The 27,511-nt window shown below is 43.8% G+C and overlaps 1 protein-coding gene across 1 annotated transcript in view; it reads left to right on the top strand.

Annotated features, from left to right (window-relative positions):
* The window catches only part of ABHD2 (abhydrolase domain containing 2, acylglycerol lipase), an 89,798-nt gene that overhangs the window by 9,141 nt on the left and 53,146 nt on the right, over positions 1 to 27,511 (top strand). The window contains exons 2-3 of the mRNA XM_006192568.3: positions 13,686 to 13,790; positions 15,876 to 16,075. Of these exons, the coding sequence (XP_006192630.1) occupies positions 15,882 to 16,075 (194 nt within the window). The 5' untranslated portion in view covers positions 13,686 to 13,790; positions 15,876 to 15,881. The remainder of the gene's footprint in view (positions 1 to 13,685; positions 13,791 to 15,875; positions 16,076 to 27,511) is intronic.

Below are 27,511 nucleotides of genomic sequence, written 5' to 3'. Positions count from 1 at the left end.
ATGGCATTGGACATTAGCTTCTCTGAGTGATGAAAAGTGGAAAACTTTCAGTTCAGATGGATAATTATTTGCCTGAACTTCAAGATGTTCTTTAAAATATCCAAAACAACTACCAGCCCAGGGCACACTGAGCTTTTTTTCTCTTGACCCACAGTAGGGTGGCACTTACTCATAATGGCCCATACTTCTCTGCCTAATGTAATAATCTCCACCTGAGAAAATTCTGCCCAAGGGATCAGAATGGTAATACGTCAGACCTTTTCCACAGGCTCAGTCAATCAATAAATATTTACAGAGGGCCCACCCCGTGGTCCACGCCCTAAATTTAAATTTGCGTAGAATTTTACACTGAGGATTCAATTAGAAGGACGTAGACCAAAATCCCCAACAGAGATTAAGGGTATATGAATCATCACTTTCATGTGGAGAAAAGGCTTGCAGATTTTCTAGTTATGAGAAAGTATTGGATTTTCAGGGCCTGGAGGGGCTGGCCCTCAGATGAGTGTCCCTGTATCGTTCAGCAGGTTGTACAAAAACTACTTGGATACCATGGGGGGATAGGGGTGACATTCAGATGGTGAATGACAACGTTTGTCTAACATTCCATGGGTGAGATTGCACAAGCCAAAAAAAGGCTTCTCACAACTTCTGCGGCATGTCAGTCCCCCAGTGGGCCGCCTCGGTGAGCCCCACTATAGCGCCATCTTCCAGGCTGATGTCTGGAATTCCCCCTGGAAGAAAAGCCCTGAAGCTTCTTCCACAATGACTCACTCCCACTGCTCCCAAACCCGTCCCTCTTGCCCTGCCTGCCAGTCTCCTCACTGCCCAGCATTCACCAGCTTGGCTCAGCCTATGAGCCCAGCCTGAGGTCTGCACCCACACCTCCTTCCCCCTTCTCCTTTTCCATCCCTTCCCGTGGTTCTCCAGCCATCCAAGCCCACCTCTTTCTTCCTTCTGCCTCCTTTGTTTGAATTCCTCTAGTATTATATATGCAACTTCAGGATTTCATACTTAATTATACATGGGTTTGCATTGTTTTTAATTATTTCCCGGGTGCCATGTATTATACTTCTTTCATAGTCCTCACAGAACTTACAGTGAAGCTGATGCCTTTGGTGTCCGTGGGGAGCAGGGTAGAGAGTCAGAAGGGAGTGTATAGTTTTACAAATATCCCCCCAGTGATACTGACACACTTTTTGGAGGGTGGTCTGTCCTCTTAGTTTACAAACCACTGTTTTATCCATGAGGGTGCTCCCAACTTATACAAGTAAATCAATTTGGAGGAAACAGGATCACTTTCTTTTCCAATCATGGAGAAGCATTTCCTTCATTTCCAATTAAGTAATCTTCCTTGATGGCTGGTTCCTCGCCTCCCAGGAAGCTGATGATTGATACCGATACATAGAGGGAAAGCCTGGCAGAGGAAGAACTCCTATAAAGAGAGCTCGTGGCTGAGTCTTTGCTCCATGTGAGGCAGAGGGAGATGGAGATGGACTCAGAGCAAATGCCTGCCTGATTCAGGCAAAATTTAGACAAAAACCAAAGGAAGAAGGCTGCTGGGTGACTAGGGGTGACAGCTGGGACTTGCCCTGGGGCTTTAAAGAAGGCTGAGAAAGCTCGCTTCCCAAGTGGGAGGCACAAGGGAGAAAGGCCCAGAACAACAGTGGGATGTTTGTGTTGGCTGCATGGGGAGGCAGGAACGTTTGAGGGTGTGAACCTACTTCTGTCTCTTTACTTGGAAAAGCCATCTATGCAGCTAAGACCTCAAAATATATGAACCCAGAAGACTGCCCTTTTCATCTCAGAGCCTTTGGATTTTTGTTTTTCTAGATTTTCAGTGTCCTTAGCAGAAGGATCTGATAAAGTCAAGCTCAAGACTGCCTGGGGAACAATTCCCATGTTCTTCACACATTTAGAATTCCCTAGCTGTTTCTTTAAAACCAGCATTTTTATAATCTTGAAATAGGTAATGAGGCATATTTCCCCTAAAAGCTCAAAGTATTTTATAAGCCTTATCTTGAATATATCTGCATTTTTTAATTATAAACCTTTTTTTAAAACCTACATACTTTCATCAGCTTCTTTCCCTCAATGGCCTGTAATGTAACCTCCCCTACCCCATTTTATAGAAGAAAAAGTAAACGTTCATAAAATTTAGGTAGTACACCCCAGGTTACTCAAACCTAAGTCCTGTGATTCTAAAATGTTTGTCATTTGAACCCGATTTTAAAATGCGCAGAGGATCTGAATAGACATTTTTCCAAAGAAGACACATAGATGGCCAACAAGCACATGAAAAGATGCTCAACATTGCTAATCATTAGAGAAATGCAAATCAAAATCACAGTGAGATATTACCTCACACCTGTCAGAATGGTTATTGTCAAAAAATAACAAACAAGTGTTGGCAAGAATGTGGAGAAAAGGGAACCCTTGTGCACTGTTGGTGGGAATGTAAATTGGTGCAGCCAAGTGGAAAACAGAATGGCAATTCCTCAAAAAAAATTATGAATAGAACTACCATATGATCCAGCATTTCTACTCCTGGGTATGTATCAAAAAAACCCCATTAATTAGAAAAGATATATGCACCCCTATATTCACTGCAGCATTATTTACAATAGCCAAGATGTGGAGGCAACCTAAGTGCGCATCAGTCAATGAATGGATAAATAAGATTTAACATATATACACAATGGAATATTACTCAGCTATAAAAAATGAAATATTGACATTTGTAACAACATGGATGGACCTTGAGGGTATTATGCTAAGTGAAATAAATCAGACAGAGAAAGATAAATATTGTACAATTTCACTTACATGTGGAATCTAAAAAAACAAAACTAATGAACAAATATAACAAAATAGAAATAGAGTTATAGATACAGAGAACAAACATGTGGCTGCTGGAAAGAAAGGGAGTGGAGGGAGGAAAGAGGTGAGAGAGAGATTAAGAGTACAGACTTCCAGTTGCAAAATAAATGAGTCACAACTATGAAACATACAATGTGGGGAATATAATCAATAACTGTGTAATACCTTTGTATGGTGACATATTGTAACTAGAATTATCCTGGTGATCATTTTGAAAAGTATGGAAATATTGAATCACTCTGTTGTGTAACAGGAACTAACATGGTGTTGTAGGTCAATTTGACTTCAAAAACAAAGAAAAAGGAAAAAAAAGAAAGAAAGAAAGAAAGAAACTCATAGAAAAAGAGACCAGATTTGTGGTTACCAGAGGCAGAGGTAGAGCAGGGGGTTGCAGGGGATTGGATGAAGGTGGTCAGAAGGTACAAACTTCCAGTTATAAGATAAATAAGTACTAGGGATGTCATGCACATCATGATAGGTATAATTAACCCTGCTGTATGGTATATATGAATGTTAAGAGAGTAACCCTGAGTTCTCATCACAAGGAAAAAGTTTTTTTCTATTTCTTTAATTTTGTATCTATATGAGATGATGGATATTCACTAAACTTGTGATGATCATTTTGTGATGTATGTAATCAAATCATTATGCCATACACCTTAAACTTACACAGGCTGTATGTCAATCATATCTCAATAAACTAGGAGAGAAAAATAAAATCTCTGTCGTTTGATTACACCATAGGGGCTCTTAGGGTAAGCTTCAGAATCCCCAGAGAGGGCAAGTGATATGCCCCAAGCTGCACAGCACAGCATGCTCAGAGGGGAGAATAACTCCAGATGCCATTGGAAGCAAGTTGTGTGGAGACACAAAAGGGATCCCCTCCCTCTTCTGACATCCAGAATCCAGCATGTCTGGGTCCTTCCACTTGGGTTGTGACCTAGAAGCTGGAGGCAAGGGTCTGGTTAGCTCTCAGAATCTCAGGACTGATGGCAGAGGCTGAGTAGGGGGTTTCCCAGAGGCCCAGGATTGGGGCTGGCTTGTTCAGCCCCCCTTAAAAGGGTGACTATCTGGCAATACCCTGTCTTTCATTTTTGGCCTACAGGGCCTGAGAGTGAATCGGTCCTTCGTATTTATCTGTTTGTAGCTGGTGGAGTCTGTCTTCTAGGACTTAGGGCACTTGTCACAGTGGAATCCACGTGACCTTTCAGCCTACTGCTCCAAGCAGGCAGGAGATCCAGTTTCTACCCAGGGCGCCCGAGGTATATAAAACAGAGATAAGTAAAGCATGCCTTAACATTCATGCAAACTGTCTATGCTCTTGCCCCTAGAACCTTCTCTCTGTCTCGAAAGGAAAGGAAGGCCAGAACCTTTCCTGCTTTCTAGGCCGAGTCCGGAGGGGAGCTACTGCTCTCACAGCCGGCAGAATTCATCATCAGAGAGCCACAGAGCTGGGGGAGGCCAGCAGCAGAGGAGCTCAGCCCTGCCCAGGGCAGAAGTATCTCTCCGTAGAGGAGGGACAAGGGGCTTAACCTGTTGCTGGGGTCTTCTTGCTGCCTGCCATGGTGAAAGGCAAGTGTCAGAATTATAAAGGGCCACATGCGGTAATGCTCCCATTACAGCTTTAAAGTGTGTGTATTAGCCAAGTGCTAGTGCACTGATCTGGCTCTGGGCCCTCAGGACACCAGAATGCTCAGGAGTAGGGACTCCTGATTATTTTTATTTTCTCGTTAACTGAAGGTAGCTGTAAGGCCTTTTCTGTTGCAGCTCTGGGTGAAACCTTCTCTGCTTTAGTAAGTTCCTTGGGGTCAGTGGTTCCTCAGTCAAGGGCTGTGCCAGGCTCTGGGTCTTGCCCTCCAGCCCCTATCCCCCAGTTTCCTCCTTCTGGAAGCTTGTGTGCAGACATAGAAGACTGAATGGGATCCTTACTGTTCCCAGCATATGTCCCAAAAGCGTCTTCTGTGCAGTAAATCTGGAGATGCCCATCTCTTTAGTTGTACCTGTCTCTTAAAAATTTCAGTAAACTAGGCTTTGGGTTTGTTGGGTTCTGGTAAACTGAGATTTTGCTTTTGATATTACAAAATTTAATTACAGTGTGCTTTTAAACACAATGTTTAGAGCTATCAAATCTCTCCATTAAGGTATCTGTCCTATTAGAAAATTCTAGAATCTCTGTAGAGGGAACACCTGGCTTAGGATTTTGGATTTGTTCTCAGGTATGGATTGAATGGTTTCTTGATGGTAGAAAAAGCAATTTTGCTTGGGATTTTATTGAGTGCTTTACCCATTGTCCTCCAGTAGAAAGCACTGCTCTCTGAGCAAGTCTATTTGCTAATGGGAGAGGCCAGCTCCTTTTCAGTATTTTCGTAAAGGCATATAGAAGTGCTCAATTAAATGTGCATGCCTAACTGGTGACTCAATCTCTAGCTATTTTTAGTTTAGTGACTTTCTTTTGTGAAAGCCCATGGGTTAGTAGCCATTTCTGATGTTTAAACATAAGGTTCACATTCTCTCATGTAGGGTGACTTTCCTTTTACCAGAACCTTGTACGACATTTTCTGAAATTTCAGCATGTGGAGTGTGTGACCTTATGACTTTGTGGAAGAATATGGTTAAATAAAACTGTTACCCTGTTACCACATGAGTGAGTTTGCGCAAAAAAGGCAATTTCAAGATCTTAAGTTTGAATACAGCCAAGCACGTTGTTAACGTAAGTGCATTTAATTATCTGTAAATTCCCTTCTCTTTACCAAATTGTATGTGACTTAGGACAACAGTCCATTCACCTTATAGGACCTGTTCTGTAAGAGCCTTGGGACTAGATCTTGCTTTCAGTCTTCCTGCCACCAGCTATGTCCCAGCACCACAACCCCGCCCTAAACCCCCAGGGCTGCTCCCTGGTTGGATCTACTGAAGGACAGGGTCTAGGTACTTGATGCTTAATGTTCAAAAATTAAACAATCAATCAATGTCTCTTGGCATCTTTTGAAAACGAGGTTGTCCCTGTCATTGCCAGGGCTTTCCATCATTTGGGGCTGGAGGTGGTGAGGTCGGGGTTGGAGGAGGATTTCAAACCAGTTACCCTGAAGACTCAGGCAACAGAACTCTCCTTGCAAAAAGGACACGCAGGACTGGAACAGCCTGGCTGTGCTGAGATGCAGTTCTGTGAGCTGCTGGCAAAGGCGCTCACCCAAGGAATTTAAATCTCACTGTGAGGTCAGAATGGCGCCCAGATCGGCCCAGAGCACAGTTCTGGGTAGACTAGGACCTATCAAATGCAGAGAAACACCTCAAGTCAGGTGGTGGGCTTTGTTCTAGCAGTCTGCTCCAGGCTTGTTTCTCCTCGTCTGCAGAGTGACTTTTTTTTTTTCTTACAAAAGCTCTGATTTCTTTAGTTAAGTGGCAGATAAAGGGGGAAAAAACTGGCCCTTTTCCTCCCTGCTTTCTCCCCAAAGGTGTCATGTTGCCTACTTTTAGAGTTGACTACTTTAAACTGCCACCAAAAAGGCTGACAGATTAGGATGACGTGAGGTTTTTGTCGGCAACATGCCGTGGACTTCTGCTGTCCTCCTGACACTACTCACAGGCCGTTTTTGAGGACAGATGCCTGCCTGAGGCTTATGGTGCCGGCCTAGGGGGTTTTTGTTATTGTTGTTGTTTTTGTTTTGTTTTGTTTTTTATTATTGAAGTATAGTCAGTTCCAATGTGTCAATTTCTGGTATATAGCATAATGTCCCAGTCATGCATATGTGTATATACATATATTCATTTCCATATTTTTCATTAAAGGTTATAATAAGATATTGAATATAGTTCCCTGTGCTATACAGAAGAAATTTGGTTTTTCATCTATTTTTATATATAGTGATTATCATTTGCAAATCTCAAACTCCCAAATTTATCCCTTCCCACTCCCTTTCCCCTGGTTTTATTTCAAGGCATTGAAATAATGGCTTAGGGTTTTATTTCAAGGCATTGAAGAGGTTTGCTAGGAGAGCCGGGCCAGGCAAGGGTGGATTTCCCTTCAGGAAGGAGGTACGGATGAAGGAACAGTCTCCCCTCAGGAAGGAGGGGCCCTTCGGCAGGAGAGAGGGCATCTGCATGTATCAGAAGGAGGGGACCAGGCTGTGCGCGTCAGACCCCTTTTAGCACAGAAACAAGAACACATCTTGCAACTGTTAATGGAGCTTGATGATGAATGCTTGTTATCCAGCAGTTTATTAAGTCTAATGTGGCTCCGTGTTAGAAGAATCCAGAGTGTGTCCTGGGATTAATTTTAAACTTGTTGGAGGAGGCCCAAGCAGTGGATCCTCTAGTTATTTCATTGTTGATGAGGCCTCTGTCTCAGCTGGGAAAGAGTATCTTTTGTGGTAATTTCTACCCGTCCAATTAGGGCATTTACTAAGGCAAAATGGAGGGGAGTTTAACAGTGGTGGTGGGATAGCTAATATTTTGGAGATTCTTACTCTATGCCAGGGGTTGTTTTCAAAATTCTCTGCATTAACACCTTCAGTTTGCAGATGAGGTCCAGAGAAAGTAAGAAATTTGCCCAAGGACAAGCACCAGGACTGGTGGGGCCAGGACTTGATATTGGGCTTTCTCACTCTGGGTCCTGAACCTAATCAAAATCCACTTCAACCAGACTGGAATTGGAAGAGAGAAATCCTTTAGGATTTTGGTTTGGTCTTCCTTAAGAAGCATTTGCCGTGGGACCCACATATGTGTTGAAACTTGCCAGTGGGATCCTCTAGGTTGTAAGGAAGAGAGGGCCCTCCCCACCCGCCCCACAATATCTCGGTCTCTGGGCTCCCTCACTTTCTTGATAACAGGAGAGTAAAGGATGGTCCTGATAGCTGAACCACAGAGGCAAAGAGGCTAAGCCAGTGAATATTTGTGCATAGAGTACAGTATGTCCGGTGTTAGCAAGTAGCCTGCGGGTGTCATGTTGTTAGCTGATTACAGTCTGTATTGGTTGGATCTTGTCTGGGTAACAAAGGCACCTTTGGAGAAGGTGTGGCAGAGGGTCTCTTCAGCCTCTAAAGGACAGAGATGTGGAACTGCTGAGTCACGAGAGATAATGTGGACCTATTCTGCTACAGTTCTGGAGGCTAGAAGTCTGAAATCAAGTGTCGGCAGGTGGGTTCCTTCTTGAGGGCTCTGAGGGAGAGTCTGGGCCTGCCTCTCTCCTAGCTTCTGGTGGTTGCTGACAGTCCTTGGGGTTCTTGGTTTGGAGCTGCATCACCCCAGTCCTTCCTTGCATCTTCACATGGCCTCTCCTCTGTGTTCTGTGTCCAGATTCCTCTGTTTATGAGGACACCAGGCGTGGAGTTAAGGGCCACTCGGACCGGTATGACCCCATCTTAACTTGATCACATCTGCAAAGACTTGATTCCCAAATAAGGTCACATTCACAGTCTCCAGGTGGACATGAATTTTGGGGGAACAATATTCATCTTACAATACTGGGTAATGAAATTTTCTGTGTTCGAAGTCTCTGCTTGGTTTTGTCTCTTTTCTTCACCCTCTAAGTTTTAGATTTTCAATGAACATTAATATTCCAAAGCTGAAATCATCACTCACTCATGGAGGTGGCATGAATATGACAGAATTATGGGCATAAATGACACAGCTGAAAAATCTATAACTATTTAACTTATTTGAAGGAAGAACAAAGGCCCTCAGGGCTATTGGTTCTTAGGAGTTTTGTTTAATGTTCCACTAAGTAGACTGGAAAACAGGGCTATCTTCTGTTACAGAGCTCAGAGAAAGCATTTCCTGCTCTCTTTAGCCAAGGACTGCAACTCTAACCCTAGAATCTCAGAAATTTTGAGCTGAGAGAGGCTTTTGGCATCATCTATTTCTAATCTAATCCTCTCATTTTACAAATGAGTTCTTTAGGGCCCAGAAAGTTTAAGTGACTTGTTCAAGGTCACCAGCTAAGAAGGGGTATTGCAGGCACTAGGACCCAGGTCTCAGAACCCCCAGACTGGGGCATCTCGCAGAATCTGTGCCTCGTTAAAATAACACCCTTAGTCACTGGAGAGCAGTGAGAAGCCCCGGCCTTCACACTGGTGGAGATGCCAGTGGAGCACATCTCAAAGACCGAGGGCAATACTGAAACTTCCTTTACTATTGGGCCTTTGGCAGCACCTTGGATTTCTTCATTACTGTAGAGACGAAAATGGAATTTTAACCATCATTTACAGCCCCTAAATCCCACTCATAGAACGGCCGTGGTGGGAGCTGGGAAGGGTGGGGCTCGCCGGGTGAGGAGCACTGATCAGGTACACAGTAAGCTCAGCCCGTCGTGGAGACGGAGGTAAGGTGGGGTGAGATGTTTCCTTTGTCTTCCACATCCCCAGCCCTAGGCCGCCTGACGTTCATTTTAACTGGATTTTACCTGCCCAGAAAGGGAGGGGGGCACACACAATAGTACAATAGAAGCAACGTTTGTGATGTCTGGAACAAGTTCAGAACATTAATTTTTAGTGACAGGTCGAACTTGGAAAGAAAACACCATAAAGTAAAATGAGTATCAAGAGTTTTATTCTACAGTTGTCAGTTAATTCCTGGTTTAATGTATATAGTATGCGTGCGCATGCACACACAGTTTTTTTTTTTCTTTCATGGAGGAGTTGGGGAGTTTGTAACCATCAGGCTGTGGACTGGGTTAAGCAAGAAGCCCCAATAGATGTTGAAGCTAGAGAGGAAGTGGTTGGGGAGCAGGGTGCTTCCATGGACTCAGTTTCTCCCTACCGACTGCTCATTAGTGGTCAGAATTTCAGTGGGATAAATGCACTCCTTGTATTCTGAAGGCAGGGAGGACAGCCAGAGACCTACACTGTATGTACTCAGGATTTTGCACCACGATGGCCTGAATACGCAGCCTCCAGATACAGCTCCCTCCAATGATAAATCCCACCTGTAGGGCTGGAGGGATCTGAAGCCCCTGCAGTTGGACCTGTTTTGCTGTCACACAGCCCGTAGGGATGGATGGAGGGGGCTGTGCCTCTTGGGCCTTAGTCTTAGTTTCCCCAGCTGCAGAATATGAGCCATGAATTAGATGATCCCCATCGGACGCTTCTTAAGCCAATATGCTCCCTTTCTACATGCAGGGGAGCCCAGCAGACACATGGTTGGCCAAGGAGTTTTGTAAGCAGCTGAAAAGTTTTGAAAATTCCACAAGAATGATTCTCAGCAGGGCAGAATTAATGTCCTGGGGCAGAATTGCCTTAGCTGATTGTGAGTGATTTTTAACTTGCTCAGACTTGCCTGGACTGGTTACAGTCAGTGAGGTGTTGTGAGGAGCCCCCAGGGAGCGTGCTCCAGGTCAGGAAGGGCCATCTCCTCCCTCGGGGAGGCCACCTTGGTTGTCCACATCCCATCTTCATGCATTTGGACCATCTCTGCAGGTACCTAAGGAGGGGTCCAGAAGAGCCTGGGTCCTAAGGCGCGCACACACACACACACACACACACACACACACACGCACACGCACACACACGCACACGCACACACACACACACACGCTTATGTACTACTCTTCTAAATCCCATACTTCTCTAAGGCCCAGTTTTAGTTCTAGCTGCTCCATAAGTCCTTCCCAGTTAATTTTTTCATGGACTATTTATTCTTGTCTCCATGTTTCTAAAGTGTATGTAGCCTTAACATAAACTTCTTTCCTCCCCAGTTCAAATGAGAATCGTACTTAATCGTGGTTCTACACAATGCTTAGCACAGTGCCAGGCACACAGTAGATCGTCAGGTCCTTAAGCCTGCTCAAGTTCAAGGGAGGTGGCCCTAACGACATGCAGTAGAACTGCCCCAGTCCTCAGGACTTCAGTGCAAACTTGGATCAGGGCTGTATATTTCTAATACTTAGAAACCTCTCATAGGATTACCTTTATGAATTGAATTCAATTTTAAACCCTTGGCATTTTTCAGGAGTTGAAATTATTTCTTTATTGCATTTGCTATTAAAAAAGTTATAGGAGGACACTGCCTATCACGTCACTCAAGGTCCCCTTATGTAAAGGCCTGCAGAGTTTTTTGGTTTTTGTTTTTTTCAATAAATCTGTGCCAGGAAAGCCCTGTTTTCCCTGAGTATCTGCTGTGCTTTCTCTGGATGAGAAGAACATAATACCTGTGAGCTCTGCATTTTGGAGAACCGTAGGTCTGACTAGGTTTCCCTTTTCCCCCTGGCAGTCAGAAATCTCAGATACATTCTAGGCTAAATCCTATGCTTAATTGTTGTATATCTTGACACAGAGATTTTCCTTGTCCAGAGTTTCTTAAATTCTTTTTAGATTTTGTTAGTTGCTCTTTTAAAGCTTTTTTGGTAATAAAAATATGTGTAGTCATTACGAATTTTGGAAAAGAAAAGGAAAATTGCCTATGTTCTAATAATAACCCAGCCAGTGTAGCATCCATAAAGATTTGGGGAGATAGTACTTCCTTCTGTGTCATTAGAAATTACAGACTAAAGGAGTCTGGAAATAACTAGCTTAAACGTGCAAGGTTTCATTCTCTCATATAAAAGAAACAGGCAGTCCAGGTCTGACATGGTGGCTCCATGGAATCATCAGGGACCCCAGGCCTCTGTCTTTCTCTTCTGCTGTCCTCCTAATGTGGCTCCTCAGGTTACTTCAAGGTCAATTCATGGCCCAGGATGGCTGTCAGAGTTGCAGCCATGTTGCCTGCATTCCAGGCAAAAGGGCAGAAGAAAAGTTAACTCCCTGCCTTTTAAGGCATCTGCCCAGAAAGCCCTTCTAGAATTAGCCCACATTTACTCACACAGACTCGCCTTCCTGCAAGGAAGCCTGGGATCTGTAGCTTTTTTTTTCCAAGTAGGCACATTTTCCAGGTTTCTATTGTGAAGAAAGAAGGAGAGATTCCTTCCTGGGAAGCCGTCAGCAGTCAGCTGCATTTCTGAATCTCTCTGTGAATGTCTGTTCAGCGTTTTGTGGAAGCTATCTCAAATACTTTGTAGGAAGGATAAAGGTGTAAATAAACACCAATGCAAATATCAGTAAATTAAAACATACTGTATCTTGTTATTTGCTACTCTGCCTTTCTGTTATTCTTTTTTTTATTAATTTCTCATTTATACATATACTGAAAGTGTGTATTTTGAATTTTCAGTCAATACAGACTTATCCAAGGCTGCCTTAGATAAGTTTCTCAAGGGATTGGATATTCCATGCCTACGGGGACCATTCAGGTACCATCAATGTTTAATTCGGCCAGGGGTCAGTGTTGAGGACCATGATAGGGAGTGGTGGGGACTGTGGCAACCTGGAGAGAGCATGGCCTGCGTAGAGGGGGCAGCCCCACTCAGCTTCATTCCCTGCTGCCATGTGAGAATGCTGGCAAAATCTTGCCAAATCTTCTGATTTTTTTTTTTTGCAAGAGAAACCAGAAATCCAGATTTTTATCTGAAAATCTGGTGTTTATAACTTGGAAGCTAATAAATTCAGTTTTTTAAAGTGCCAGCCAAATACAACACTGCCCTGTGGGCTGCCAGTCTAAGATCTTTGATCTGGCACATCCCTGATTGTTTAGTTGGCAGCCGAGCCCTGGAAAGGTCAAGTGGCTTGTGATGCGGCTGGATACATCACTGTTTAGTCCCCACCTCAACAAAGCCTGGTCCTCTGTGGCTAATTTGTCTCAGAATAGGAAGGAATAATCAAAAATTGAAGTTGAGCAAGGCTACTCTGAAGGTTAATTGAATCTCCTCTTTAACTGGCTTTTATTTTCCTTTTAAATCATTTTGGTGTGCTGGAATCGAAAAAAATTGGCCTTGCATACCAACCCTCCTATTTTACAGCCGTATGACTTTGAGCAAACTTTTGATGTCTCATTTGTGGTTTTCTGTACCATCCATTTTCTTTCTTGTTTCTCTCTTTTACTTTTCCTACTTTCAAGTAGCACAGCATAGGAGGATTCCTGGAGCCTGATATGAATCTTGGTTTCTCTGCCTGCTAACTGTGTGACCTTGGGCAAGTTACTCAAGTTTTCTATGCCTCAGTTTCCTCATCTGTAAAATGGGGATGATGGTAGTTCCTACCTCAGAGGTACTACTAAATGCATTAGTATATGCAAAGTCTAAAGAGCAGAGCTTGGCACATAGAAAGTGCTATAAACACTGGCTCGCTCTCTCTCCCCCTTTCTCTTTTTTGTTTCCTCTGCTTCTTTGGAAGCCATAGATCTTCAGCCCAGTGGGCCCGGCTGTGGTTCCCTGTCTCACACTGAGCAGCCTCCAGATGCCCCCTGTATGGACAAGACCCTGCAGGTGATTCGGCTCCCCAACCCATGACTTTCAGTTCTCTTCTGTTTCTGAAACTACAGTTTTTGAGCCCATCTGTGCCCTTTTACTTTTCTCAGCTCAAGTTTTTCTTCTGTCACTGCTGTATGTTTGGAAGGGATGGAACAAGTCACCTGCCTGCTGTCTTGACATAAACCTGGCTTGAGCTATTTCACTGGTCACACAGAGATGGTACCTGTCAGGCATGTCTGAAGATTCTGTTATGAGATAAAGGGGAAAAGCAGGGTCAGTGTGCTTTAGCCAGAGTTCTGAACGCAGCAGGTAACTCGTCGTGCAAACCACAAAGTACCTCTCGGTCCTTGGATTCACAAAGGCTTCCCCCAGCAGGTCCGTCCAAACGGCCAAGAGTGTGTCACACATGTTAACTAAAGAAATTGTCTTTTTCCCTAAAGATGTTGAATGCAGAAAAACTTTGACTGTGCTTATATTGCCATTAAATTGCTTCCTTCTCAACCTTAAAAACATCATCATCCAATCTTTCCAGCTTTTAGATTAATTCCAAGAAGAGATCTGCCCTGACCAGCCCAGCCACACAATTGACTCTTCAAGATCAGTTCTTATTGGCAGTGGAGAGGAACAGGCGACACAGGTATGTATTGCCAAGACATGGGTTTTTGCTTCTTCTCCCCACCTTCCCTTACATTAGTTAAGTACAAGTCGGGAGGGAGGGACTTACTTTATGTTTTTAATTCAATTAGGCTTCTCTAGACTGGCCCGGAAACTGGTAAAGCCACCCAGCTCATTCCTCTGCTCTTTGTAAGAAAGGGGTCAAGAATGATGTCTATTTCAGTTCCTTATCACCAGCATCAAGTCAGAGAAGCTGGAATTCCTGCTAGATTTTGGTTTGGGCCCTTCCCTCACTACACTTAAGAATCCTTATTAACAAGCTATGTCATCTTGGATATTGGTTTCTCATCGGTTTGGCAAGCATGGGTGGCAGGGCTCTGGAGAGATGAGGACATGGGCCACGGGTTGAACCCGTGGAGCATCTTTGAGTGTGGTGCTGTGTACTTTTTTAGGTCACAGGCCCCTTGGAGAATCTGACTAAACCTGCAGATCCTCTCCCCAGAAAACTGTACATACACACACCCTTTCATGTATGATTTCAGGAGGTTCCTGGACCCCAGGATCCCATAGGGAACCCACAGACCCCAAGTTAAAAATCTTTGTTTTAGGGGTTTATAAATAGCCAGCTTTGGGGGGACATGGCCCCAGGAGTGAGGTGACATGTCCCCAGAAGTTAAGTTTTAAGGAAATCATCAGTTAATAAAGGCTCAAAGGTTCATACAGCTGAAAAGCATATTCTGAGGTCCAGCCTTGATTCTAAATTATGCCACATAAATTTTTCAAAATTATTTTCTTGCCCGGATGAGGAGTTAAGGAACTGGGATCTCTGATTGCCTTTCCTCACTGAGTTGGGAACCCCTGCCAAAGGTCATCTGCAGTGCTTTTGGGTCCAGTGTTTGCCAGACTCACCTTGATTTTAGAAAAGGGCTTCTGAGACCTCCCTGGCCTGGCTGTAGGTCTCAAGGGAGTTCATGTGGTTATGCCCCAAACATGTTTTTGAGAGACTGCTTTGTCCTGTCTGTTCTGTCTGCACTGCTGGCCACCAGAGTTCCCGTGCTGACTGTTTTTAGCAGAGGCTACTTGAAACCATTCCAGGGGAAGCTGTTGCCATAGCTACCGTGGCTGCCAGAGTTACCATTTTCTCCTCTTTGTTAGCTTGTGGTTTCCCTGACTTCTAGGGTAACAGCTGATGTTCTGTTTTTCTGCCGTGCAGCAAGGAAAAGACTGGATTTTTGTTACTTGTCGACATTTGCTTGTATATGTTTGGTGGGGTTTGGGGGTGTGTGTGTGTGTGTTTTGTGTACAAGATAAAGCTACCTAAAAGAATGAAAATCCAGATATGCATATACATTTTCTGTACTCCAGTTTTTACTTTTGGTCTAGCAGTTGAATTTGGTTCACTTTTAGTCCAATTTTGGACTAATGGCTACAGTCAGGTGCCTTCAGTGGGGGAAAAAATTGGCCAAATTCCATTTCACACTGTCTGCCACCCTCAGGAGCAAGGACACTGGGACCTGGGCTGAGTCTGAACTTGACTCCAGCACCAGAGCTGCCTCCATGGGGGCAGATGGCTGAGTCAGGCCCTTCCAGCTCTGAAAACAGAGGTGGGGCCAGCAGGCAGTACAGCCACACCTCGTGGCAACAGCAGCCCCACCTCACAGTCTCTGTCGGAGGCTGTCAACCCAACACCTCACGCACACCTGGTGCACCAGGTGCGGGTTAAGTCTACAGAGATTCGAGGCTGCCTGTTAACAGAAATAAAAGCAGGCCCTCCCGGTCCCACTCGTACCTCTCTGACTGGACTTCTTTCTCCTGCTCTTAACGCAACACTATTCTCAGTATTTTCCAGTTTGCTTATCTTAGAAATAAATGTTCATAAGATTAAAAAAATAACACTCAGCCCAGTTTATCAATGCCCAGCACCGTTTGTGATTTGGGCTGTTGCCAGTTTGTTGGCGGCTCTAAGGCGCCAATGGGAATCTGCCTGGGTGGCTTCTGTGCACACATCTGGAGCATGACATGCCATCGTGGGCTTTGTCTCTTAGTGTGATGGGCTCTTCCCCTCCCCACGTGCTGCTAAACCTAGACGTGTACCCCTGCTCCCTAGATCAAGATGAATGCCATGCTGGAGACCCCCGAGCTCCCGGCCGTGTTTGACGGGGTGAAGCTGGCTGCCGTGGCCGCTGTGCTGTACGTGATCGTCCGGTGTTTGAATCTGAAGAGCCCCACAGCCCCGCCTGACCTCTACTTCCAGGACTCGGGGCTCTCGCGCTTTCTGCTCAAGTCCTGTCCTCTTCTGACCAAAGAGTGAGTAGACCTCAAACCCACCTCCTAATCTGTTTGACCTGTGCAGTGTTCAGAGAAGAACCTTCTCACAAGGTGGCCTCAAGGCATCTGTGTAAAGTGGTGGCATTGGTGTGAAAATAGCCACAGTCTCAGGAGGAGTCTGGCGTTTGAATCCTGGCGGGTAGGAGACAGAATCAGATTTTTGTTGCCTGGAAACGTCCCTTTCTCCACGGTGTGGTGTCATCATCTGTGACAAGGACTTTGCAGAAAACAGTAGTCCTTTTTAGGTAGAGACAGAAAATTCGGACAGTATTCTAGCCCTTTAGCAAATGCTCTGTTGCCAATTCTAAGATAAAGAAACCCTCCTGACCCAAAATAATAAGTTAAAAAAAGCACAGGCTTATCAGTGGGGTACTCTCCATCTGCCTTATTGAAAGCTATACTGAACTTTAGCTCAGAGAACCCCACTTAAAGAGAATGTTTTCATTCCGAGTGAACCAGATTTCCCTGCAGGAGCCCCAGGTCTATATTTTGGAGGTGGCAGGTGTGAGCACTGCTTCTGATAGAGGAAACCATCATTGTAAAACAAAGGAAACCTGCATTCCACGGACACATACTGTTTTCAGGAGAAGCGTTGTGAAATTTTCCCCCATTGACGTCTCCTGAATAACTTCGTCTTCCTTCAGGGCTGGGGCCGAGCCTCTCACTTGAAGCATTCCATGCTCTCCCGGATCTGACTTCATTCCTCCTTTCTCATCATTGCTCCTTCACCTCGCTTGTGCCTCTTCAAGCTTATTTCCTTCTGCTAGGTCTGCCTTCACAGACAGAAGCTGCTCGGAGAGCTTTCTTACCCAAACTGTGTCCCCTGAGCACCTAACAGGGTTTCTAATACCCGGTGGATAGTAGCAGAAGCACTTCCCTCTATCCCGGTATAACCTCTCACCCCCTCATTTGGGTGAATGATTTTCTTCTAAGAGCAAACAGGCAGCACAGGCATCTGAGAGTTTGGGCTCTTGCTTTGCCCTATTTGGTTGTCTAGTTAATTTTTATATGCAGTTAGCCAAGGATGAAGAGCAGTGGACTGTGGGTGTTTGGGGTGTTTGTGTACAGTTTGCTTATAGTTGTAACAATAATGCCATGACCCCCCAAAAAGTGACTGTCGAGTTGAGAGAGATATAACTCAGTCATATTGCCTAACACCACGTACAGTAGAAGTGTCATCATATTGGGTTTGGAGCCACCCCTGCTGAGGGGACTTTACATTACAGTAGGTTCCACAGTCATCAGACAAGCGCATGGTCTTCTTATTAAGCATGTTTGCAGTGAAAATCTCCTCCCTAAAGAGTCTGCACAGAATCTGTATGTTTTCAAAATTGTCCAGCATTTTTCTTCAGTACTTAATTTAGATAATTCACTCATCTGGACTGGCAAGGAACCTTTGCAGCTACTTTCAGATTGAGGGGGACCCTGCTAGACCCAGATCCTGGGTCTTCTCTCATAGAGAGCTTTTGAAAACCAAGGCATTGAAAGCCCTACAAGATTATAGACAGATGAATACAAGTTTCCAGTCAGCATTGGTTCCTGAGTAATTAGAGGAAGCCCTGGGGAGACTGCTCCTGTCCAGGCTCTGGAAAAATGTCACACAAGATTTGATTCTATACTAATTGTACAAAGTGTTAGAAAAAAAAAAAAAAAGCTGATTTTGGCAGGTTTTTGGTTTTTTTTTTTTTACCTCTTCTTTTCCTTTGAAATATAACCCAGAAACATAAGTCTGATAGTTTCTCTTTGCCTTTTCCCCTTCCTGGCACACTTTCTTGATGAGCCTATGGCACTGGCCTGACACCACATGATCTCTGTTGCAACGGCCCCCACCCACCCTCCTGGTATGGAAGTGCGTCCTTGGTTGCAGAGTCTCCTTGGGACCCCATGGCTCTGGCCAACCCCTCAGCCCCTACATTAACCAGTTGCCACCCCTCTTCCTAGTGAAACCCAAATTAGGGAGGGTGGAAGTCAGCCTAGGCTAAAGGCAGAGCTGAGGCATGTTTAGGACTCTGCCATGGATTGAAGGTGGCTGTGAAGGGACAGATTCCCCATAAACTATGTAATTCCAAGACCTGTGCCGTCAAGCAGAGGACCAGCCCTCATAGAGCGCGCTGTAACATGCTTAAGCAGCTAAATGTTTTCTGACTTGATTGTGACAAACGATTATTAAAGGGCAAAAGGATTCACTTTTTCCCCATCCATCTTTTAACTAACTTCTTTTTTTTTTTTAATTTAGAGTCTAATTGGGGGAAAAACTATCCTGCATTCATGTCACGTTATCACCAAAATGTTTTCCTGTGACTCTTGCACATCACCGCATTTAAAATTTTGAGTCATCTCTCAGAAGTGTTATGCTGTTGAGTCCTCTTAACAACTTTGAGGTTGGATTCATTTTTCCTCTATTTTGAGGATGTATCAGAAAGGGAGACTGAACTCAAGTCTGACCCCCGAACTGGCTTCCATCTTTTCCACAGGGAGGGGGACAGAGACCTTTCTCAGGGTGCAGGTGAGAGACGTGGGGCAGAGAGCAGTAAGGGGCCAGCCCACGATGAGTCCTTAGCAGGACTGGCGCCAGAGTGGCCTTCCGATTCCTGTAGGACCCTTGTTCTATTTTAATCACTCTGTCGGAAGCCACTGTCCTTGATGTTCTTTCTCTGGGTGGCAGAGATCTGTAACAGCCTCCCATATATCTGAAGCTGAGGGCAGGAAACACATCTGTTAGGGATAAAAGTGCTTCTCCTGGGACTTTGAAGATTTTTTTTTTCCTAGAGGAAGCCTATCTGCCACCTTCATAAACAATCATCTAGGCTAGAAATTTCAGTTAATAGCTTTACAACAAGCTGATGTGTTACTCAGCAACCCTGACTGCAATTGGCCGGTTATTACAGTTTATGTACGGAATCAGAACATAACCTCTTGCTGTTCTCGTATAGAAAAAAAGTTGGTGTAAGGTGAACACTGAAAACATGTTAGGAGAAGAGGGATTTTTTTCCCTCCTTTCAGCTTTAAAGTCAGTTTCTAAGTCTGTTTTGAGATCATCTATCCAGAGATACATTAGAAATGAATCTTTCAATTCATTTCAAAGAGGAAAACTTGTCTTAGATGGGATGATGCGTCTCTTGTTCACTTAGCAACAGATCAATATTTACCTAGTGATTCTTTTTTCTGTTGTTCTCAGGAGGTGTTTGCTTTCAGTGAAACAAGCAGACTAGAAGCTCATATCAGAATTATGAGAAAATCTAGATGATGATACAGATCTCCATTTTTTTTCCTGAAGAAAAAAATTGAATGTATATTCTTTTATTTTTTTTGAAATGGAAAATAAAGTGAAGCACACAAAAGTCACCTATAAATCTCCTTCTCAGAGAAACATACCATTAGTACTTTGGTCATCGTCCCTGTGGGGTTTTTTCTGCTGCATATACCTTCCCCCAATAAAATCAGTGGCGTAGGCAGCATTTAGTAACCTGCTTTAACCCTTAGCATGCCATGGACATTTACCCACATTACTCCATTATCTTCTAACATTTGATTTGATTTTTAACAGCTTCAGAATTCTGTAAACCATTCACATTTCCTAATGGCTATTGGCAGTAGTGGTGTGGAGAAAAAGCCTTGAATTGAAATGTGGATTAGGATGCAAACCGAGGTCGTCTTCTAAACTAGCCACGGAACCCTGAACCAAGCAACAGGCCCTTTGGTCCTTGGTTTCCTTCTATGTAAAATGAAAGAGGCAGCTCTCCTGCAGTGCCCTTCAGCACTGACATCCCCCGAGTCTAGGACCACTGCCTTGTCACCACGCATTGGAAGAGTTTCTTAGAGGAAGGACCCTGGGGTTGGGGGCCCTGGCTACAAGGTAAGGACAAGAACCCAAAGAGAAGGGTTTTCTTGTGTATCTGCCCTCTCCTAACTCTTCTCATCCCCCATGCTCTAGGACGAGGGGACATGGGCTCCCTTGGGCTTTTGTTCTTTTAAGACCCTTTTTGACCTATTGTTTACATATAGTAAAATTCACAAGCCTTAAGTATACAGCTCAGAGCCTTTTACAAACATATTCACCTGTGTAACTGCCACTCCCTTGGGCTTTATAGGGCTGTCCGGAGTCTGACTCTGACCCACCCATCCATCAAGAACCACTTGAGTTGGATTCCTCAAGCAGTCCAGCACCCAGGGCATTACAGTGTGACCCCAGCCCAGCCTCACCACCCACGGCATTCTCCCATGGCCCATTAAGTGCCTGCGCCTGAGGCTCTCACCCCCAGCTCCCCCAAATCCCTTCTTTCTCTCTCCATCAAAATGTCTCTTATCCTGTATCTAAGTAGCTTCTATTCTGAGAAACCTTCCCTGACTTCCTCCCTACTCCTCTTTGGTCAGAACGAGCCCCTCTCCCATCCTCCTACCCATGCCCCCCCAGCATGTATCTTCTGTGTCCATTTAGCACAATTCATCCTGTTCTACAGGGATTTGTATCTGTCTCTTTTCTTCATCAGTGAAGTACATGGACCCCAAATCAAAAGCCATACTCTCGACCAGACGGAACAGGATCCCTAGCAGGTTCCAAATCTTAAATGTGCTGTTCTGTCTCTTGTTTTCCATAGACAGGTGAAGATGTGAGATGTTCCCATTTTGGCGAATGCCATGTGTTTGAGCAAAAGAAACCACACTGTCTCCAGCTTATGCTGTCAGTGCTGCTCCAGGGTACTGCTACTCCAGGGAATCAGGTGTACCTTTGGCTCTGTTCAAATTTTGTTTATTAGGAAGTCACTATGCTGTTTCTGAAAGAAGATGGATTGATTGTTTGGTCTTAAATTAGGGCAACCCCAGGTAGATGCTTTAAGGGGCAGTTTGCAGCCTCTGCCCTTCCCTTGGGCCTCGCTGAAGTTTCCATCACCAGGTCCTGGTTAGAAAGCAAAGATGGGTAGCAGGTGGCCCATCTCTGGAAGCCTTCTATTATAATGTACATATTCCCTGTGGGAAACCAGGCTTCTGCTTTTTCGTTCATTAGCAGGTTTGTGGGTGTGGATCGTGGTACAGCTAAAGATGAAGGCATTTAGGAGGAATATGATGGAGTGCTAAGCTAGTAGACAAGCACAAAAGCAGAGAGCTGAGGTGTTTTTACTGGACGCAGGAGACACTTGTGAGCCCCTACAGGGTCTGGAGAAGGGAATCAGTTTCTCAGCCACATGCTTGTGGGTTCTCTCTTCCCCAGAGACAGAAACATAACAGCTTTCTTCTGCAACCAGCTGCTACCAGGATTAATAAGAACTGGATGTTATTGTTCTCCGTGGGTTTGAGAGAGACCTGAAACCTGGAGAAGAGCGTCACACCCATTCCAACACCAAGTCAAAAATAGGAGTTGACTCACCTATCCCGTGGTGCTCTCTCTGAGCATTTCCTCTTTGAAGTTGCTTCAGACACTCATCAGAGAATGGCAGAAACCCCGTGACCTTTCCATAGATCATAATGGGTTCATCTTCTGTGGTTTTTCTATTTCTCTCCTCACTCACCAGAGTATGAACTCCAGACAGGAATCCTATTGAAATGTTGTTCCCATCAGAATGAGTCCAGATCTTTAGTTTCCTGCCAGTAGTCATCCATTACTCTTGGTTAATGAACATTTGAGGCTCTACTTCTCTGAGACTTCATTGTTAGGAGGTATTGAAAAAGGATCATTTTTTTAAAAACTTTTTCATTGTAGAAATTTTCTAGGGGCACTTTTTTGTTGGTTTCTGTGCAACTCTGCTTCCTAATTATTTCTGATAAGTCAGAGCAAATCTACTTTTGATTTTTCTCTCAAATAATACCAATTCCCTCTCTATTGCAGTCATACATATTCACTTCCTAACAGTAATTTTCATTTTTCTTTTCTTTGTCTCAAATAAAGGCCTGATCCTATATATGTAAGTACATATACATATATGTATATATATGCAAGATAGACTATTTTGTCCTAGTGTACCAAGGACATATTAAATAATTAGAAGTACTCTACAGAAATGCATGAATTCACATCGCTCTGACAGTGCACTATATGGAGTTATTTTACTGATCTGAAGAGCAAAGGACTCAGTATGTAAACTCCTCTTCTGCCTCCCATTTCCTCTCTTGCCTCCTTTTTATTTTACTGTCTGTTTGCAGTGGCAGTGCCAAAGGGGAGGCTAGGGCAAGGGTCTTGGATATGGACAATTGGTGTTTTCTGAGTCTTAAGTAAAACACCATGCAAATGCAGCTTTGCATACTCCCTTTCAGTCAGATGGCCACCCCTAGGCACCTCCTGGGTAGAAAGTCTGGAGCCAGCACAGCTTATTTATAGTGAGTTAAAGTTGAAAAGAATTTCATTATCTTGGGCTTAAATTCTTAATTCCCTCTTGCTCACAGAGACATTCCAGATCAGATTTAGATCCTTTCCTCCTTGGCTGAACACTAAAGCTTTGTCCTTTTTATAGGATAATCTCCTAATTGCCAAGAATCTTAATTCTATTGACCTCATTTTACCCATTTTAAGAACTGTGCAAATATTTCCTTAGATGCTTGTGTTAATGGTTTACCCATTAACAATCGACAAGTGGATCTGTAGCACTCCAACATACTTATTATGTAGGCACCAGACCTTCAGAGCACCTTTGTTGGGAAACTTCCATTGCAAGAGACTTCTTGAAAGATAAAAGACCTAAAATAGTCTTTGCGGAAACTGATGATTGATAGTTAGCTTCAGTGAGGTCACATTTTCAGGTGACTTCATCTTAAAATTGCTTGTGTTTCTGATGACATGGCCCAAACCAAAACTGTCAAGGTGAGAAAGTTGAATTGCTAAACTTGGGATCCTGTCCTCTGTTGCTGGGCTGACCAAACATCCTGGTTTTCCCAGGGCCAACAGATTTCCTAGAATATGGGACTTTTGATGCTAAAACCAGGGAAGTACCAGACAAACGGGGATGCGTTGGTCACCCTCTGTTACTCACTGTTTTCTGCCATCAGATAGTGAGGTTTTTATAGGTGTGTGTTGCTTTAGCAGAACTTTCTAGAATATGCTTATCTGTATGGTTTTGTGATGCTCTCTTGTCGTGTGGACCGGGATGAAGGTTTAGTGCCTAAGTTGCTGTGAGCTGTCACAAGGGTGGAGTTGTTGACTTTTTGAGGAAATACTTTTCTGTTCTCATGCCATAGGAAAGGGCTGCTGTTTTAACAGGGCTAAACCACAGCCATCAACAGTGGCTTCTTTAAGCTTTTTGGAACTGTGTTCCTCTTATTGAAAGCTCCAGGGCAGCTGCATCATTTCCTTCCGTTTACATTTCTGCTCAAAAAGCAGGGTCTGCATTTTCCCAGTAGTTTTCTCATTAACCAGGAGAGTCTGTGACTTTGTTTTCTCCTTCAGTGTTACTCTTACCATCAGCAGGCTGTTAGGTCAATCAGAGTAGTTTATAATAGTTAAGTATGTCATAAACATCCTTAACCCCTAGATAGCTTATATTTATTTTTTAAAATATAGGTTACATTCCCGTGAAAAGACTCCCCCAGCCACCATCCAGTTCCCTTCAACCAGTGTTTCCAGTTTCTTGACTATTTTTCCAGACATATTTTATGCGACAACAATTATGCACACACACACACACACACTCACACATACTTCTTTTCCTTTTATTGCAGAGTAGCATGCTGTATACTCTTCTGTACTTTGCTTTTCTGTATGAAATACCGCTGAGAGATTCATCCATATGAATGTAGGAATAGCTTCCTCCATGTATGTCTTGGCTACATGGGATTCCATAATGGACCATCATTTGTTTAATTAGTCTTCTGGAGGGAGGTTTCATTTATTTCTAACCTTTTGCTTTCACAATGCTGCAACAGATAGTTTTGCATTTGCATCATAATGTACACGTGTCTGTGTAGGATAAACTCCCAGAAGTGGAATTGCTGGGTCAAAGAGGATGTGCACAAAACATTGTGTTAACAGTGCCCTCAAGCCTGTCCCCACAATCACCGAGAGAATGAGTGCTGTTTCTCCCAAACCTTGCTAAGGGTTCTGCTACTCTTTGACATTTGCCAATCTGATAGGTAAAAAGTATTCTCTCACTGTGGTTTTAATTTGTATTTCTCGTATGGAAAAAGCTGCGCATCCTTTTTACATTTAAGAGCTATTTTTATTTCCTTTTCTCTTAACTGCCTATTGGTAGCCACTGCCATTTTTGTGATGGTTGCTGGTCTTTTCAGAAGCATCTGAGAGAGCTCTTTATGGACTAGGGAGATTAGCCCTTTGTGGTATGAGTTGCAAATATTTGTTCTCCGTTTGTCATTTGTCTTGTGACTTTGCCCAGGGTAGTATTTGCCATGCAGAATTTTTTTTTAACATTTGCATAGTCAAATCTTTGGATCATTTCTTTTGGATTCTGGGATTTCTGTTTTCCTTAGAAAGGTCTTCTTCATTGTACAATTATTTTAAAAAACCCAAACTTTCTTGCAGCACGCGTATGCTTTCATTTTCTCTTTTGAAATGTTTGATCTCTCTCGAATTTGTCCTGGTGTGAAGTGTGGCTCCAACTTAATTTTTTTCTGGATGGCTACCCATTGCCCAACATCATTTATTGAACAAGCCATCTTTACCCCATTTACTGAAATGCCACCTTTTTCTCCCACTAAATTTCCTGGATGTATTTAGGCATTTTTCCAGTCTGTTCCATTCTGTTGATAATCCTGAATATATACCATTAGCAGATGTGTAGCTTTTTAGTAAGTTTTACTTGGGCAGTAGAGCTGGTGCTGGTACCCCGTCACTACTCTTCTTTTCATAATTTCCTTGGCTATTACAGCTGGTTCATTTTTCCATATGAACTTTAGAATGCTTGTTTAATTACAGATATGAAAATTCTATTATTTTCTACTGCATCTCTGTTACATTTATAGATAATTTAGGGAGAATTAGCATGTTTGCAATGCTGAGTTTTCCAGTGCAAATTCATTTGTTCGTCTTCTGAGCTGTAAAGAGCATTATACACTTTTGTACTTATCTCCTTCTCATGACCGTGAGTTCCCTGGGAACAGGAATAGAGCCAGGTTTTGAGTGTGGGGTATTAGTAATGATAGATATAATTACTGACAAAGAAGCGTATTTTTCATTAAATATTTTAAGAACCCATCTTTTTTTCTCACGTCATTGTTCTTACGTCATTGTGGATTCTTTTCTGCACATCAAAGAAAGGCAAGATATGAGCCGAGGTTGAATGTTAACATTTTAATTCTTATAGTAATCTCTTGGTTTAAGTGCTCTTAAAAGGACATTTCATGTAGATAATCCAGAACTTCACATTTAACTATTCTAGTACTGCCCCCCCCACAGGAATAGTATCAGGTATGATGTGATAGTTCAGCTCTCATCTTCCCTGCTGCTCAGCCCCGGCCTGAGGTGATGTTGGCCTGGTGTTTGCCAAGAGTGGTTGAGCAAAGTGCAGACATCTACATGCATGTCCTCCAGGAAGGAGAGGGGTGACCATGGAGACAGGGACAAAACAAAGGTCCTGTTTGGTCAGCATAGGCAATTTTTTCCAATCCCTGATTTAGCAATAAGAAAGGTGAGGTGGCGGAGGGCAGTGGGGTATAGTTTAGCATCTTGGGTGCCAGACTGTGATACAGTCTCCTAGCGAAGTAACTAGTACTTGACTGCCTCTCGCCAGGACTAGTTCTTTAATGGACGGCACTTGTCAGTGGAACCCTAGAGCCTCGTAATAAACTACAAGCCCACGTAAAGCATTATGTCAAAACCAGGTCACACTATACATAAGGAGAGAGGACTGTGCCTCCTTCCTTCTGTGTACAGAGGACTGTGACCAGTGCTATACGCAGTTTGTGAACAGGAAGATAATTGGATGTGATATATTTAACATCTGAATACAATTCTGAATAGCTTTAACTGGTTTTCTTTGAACTTTAAAACTGAGTTTATTTTTCCTTAAAGCAAAAAAGTGTGGTTTCTTTTTAAGTGGTTCTGTTGTAACTTGTCCTCGCTAACATTCATGTTTCGCGGCTTACACAGCCACACGATGGGTCATAGATGCCCCGGTGTCCTGTACTTAGAAACCAGTTACAGGAGCGGAAGATGATTTCTCTATCAGTTCCTCAGACCACTTGGGTCATTTTGGAGGAAACCAAACAGCCTCTGCCTTGGAATTTTCCTGTGCATAATCCTGCAGTTCAGGAATAGAGCATCTAGCAGCAACAGTGAAAATGTACTGGGTGACAGCTGGGGAGAAGCAGTTGCCTCTGGTGGGGAAAAATGCTGTGTTCAAAGCGTATTTCCGATGAGCCTGTTAATGGGTGTTGGGGAAGCTGAATAAGCTACTTGCCATTTTGAGATAAAAGGCCCAAGATGTTTGTTTCCAAGGCTAATGATGTCTCCCAGCCTCAGCCTTGCCTCCACACCAGCACTGGTGTGACATGGTGCAGGATCTCCTCCACATCTTGGCCTCCTGCAAAGAAGGGGCTCCCGGGGGGCTGTGTCCTAGTGGAGGAGGGTGAGGCCCAGTGGGGTGGGCTCACAAAAGACCTGCTGGCTTCAGGTCAGCTAGGCTGGATGATGGAAGAGAGGCCACAAAGGGAACCAAAGGGGTCTATGGTAGGAGCAGCAAGATTCCTGGGTTCAAGGTCAATGAAGGGGAGGCTCTGACAGTTCAGGGTCCAGGATAAGCGTCTACAAAATGTTCCCTAAACTCCAAAGGGTTCTGCCCCTTCCCTGCTTCCTCACCTCTGTGTGCACACAAGGTTGTGCGCGTACATGCACGCGCGCACACACACACATATATGAAGGCCTGAGTCAGTTTTCTGACTTCTGGAGCTGCCACAAAGCTTTGCTCCCAGTGTTCCCCCCACCCCACCCCCCGACCGCTGATTAATTTATTCTCACTCATTAAAGTAGGATGAGACTGCTTCCCCAAATCAGACACCTCTCCCCTTTCCAGAAGCCACTCCAACCTCTTGTGCTCACTCACGGTCATGACTCTGTTGGGTCTCATTATCTTTGGGGAGAGATTCAGAATGAGTTTATTAACATTCTGGCCTCATCGTGAAATAATCAAATGTGAATAATAAATTAATTACCCTCCAAATGGATCTCCTGCAGAAAAAAAAAAAACTTCACTAACATAAAGGAGTTGGTTGCAGTTGTGAAAAACATGTAAAATCAAAGAAATGTTTTTTGTTTAAAGTATGTGAAGAACACTGAAGAGAAGTTCCAACAAATTCAATTATCAGTTTGGAGAAACATGATTTGATATAACATTCTGACAGTTGATCAGACAGGAAAGAACAGACGCAAAGATGTTTAATTGTTTTAATTTACAGTTGAGGGAGCTGATGAATCTCCTAACCCTAATAAGAAAAGCTCTGGACAGAAATCAGATATCTGTTGCTAATCCTGACTTT

This window comes from Camelus ferus, chromosome 27, assembly GCF_009834535.1.
Source record: "Camelus ferus isolate YT-003-E chromosome 27, BCGSAC_Cfer_1.0, whole genome shotgun sequence".
Classification (NCBI taxonomy): domain Eukaryota; kingdom Metazoa; phylum Chordata; class Mammalia; order Artiodactyla; family Camelidae; genus Camelus; species Camelus ferus.
The sequence above is the reverse complement of the archived record's forward strand: the minus strand, read 5'-3'. Positions and strand labels throughout refer to the sequence as shown.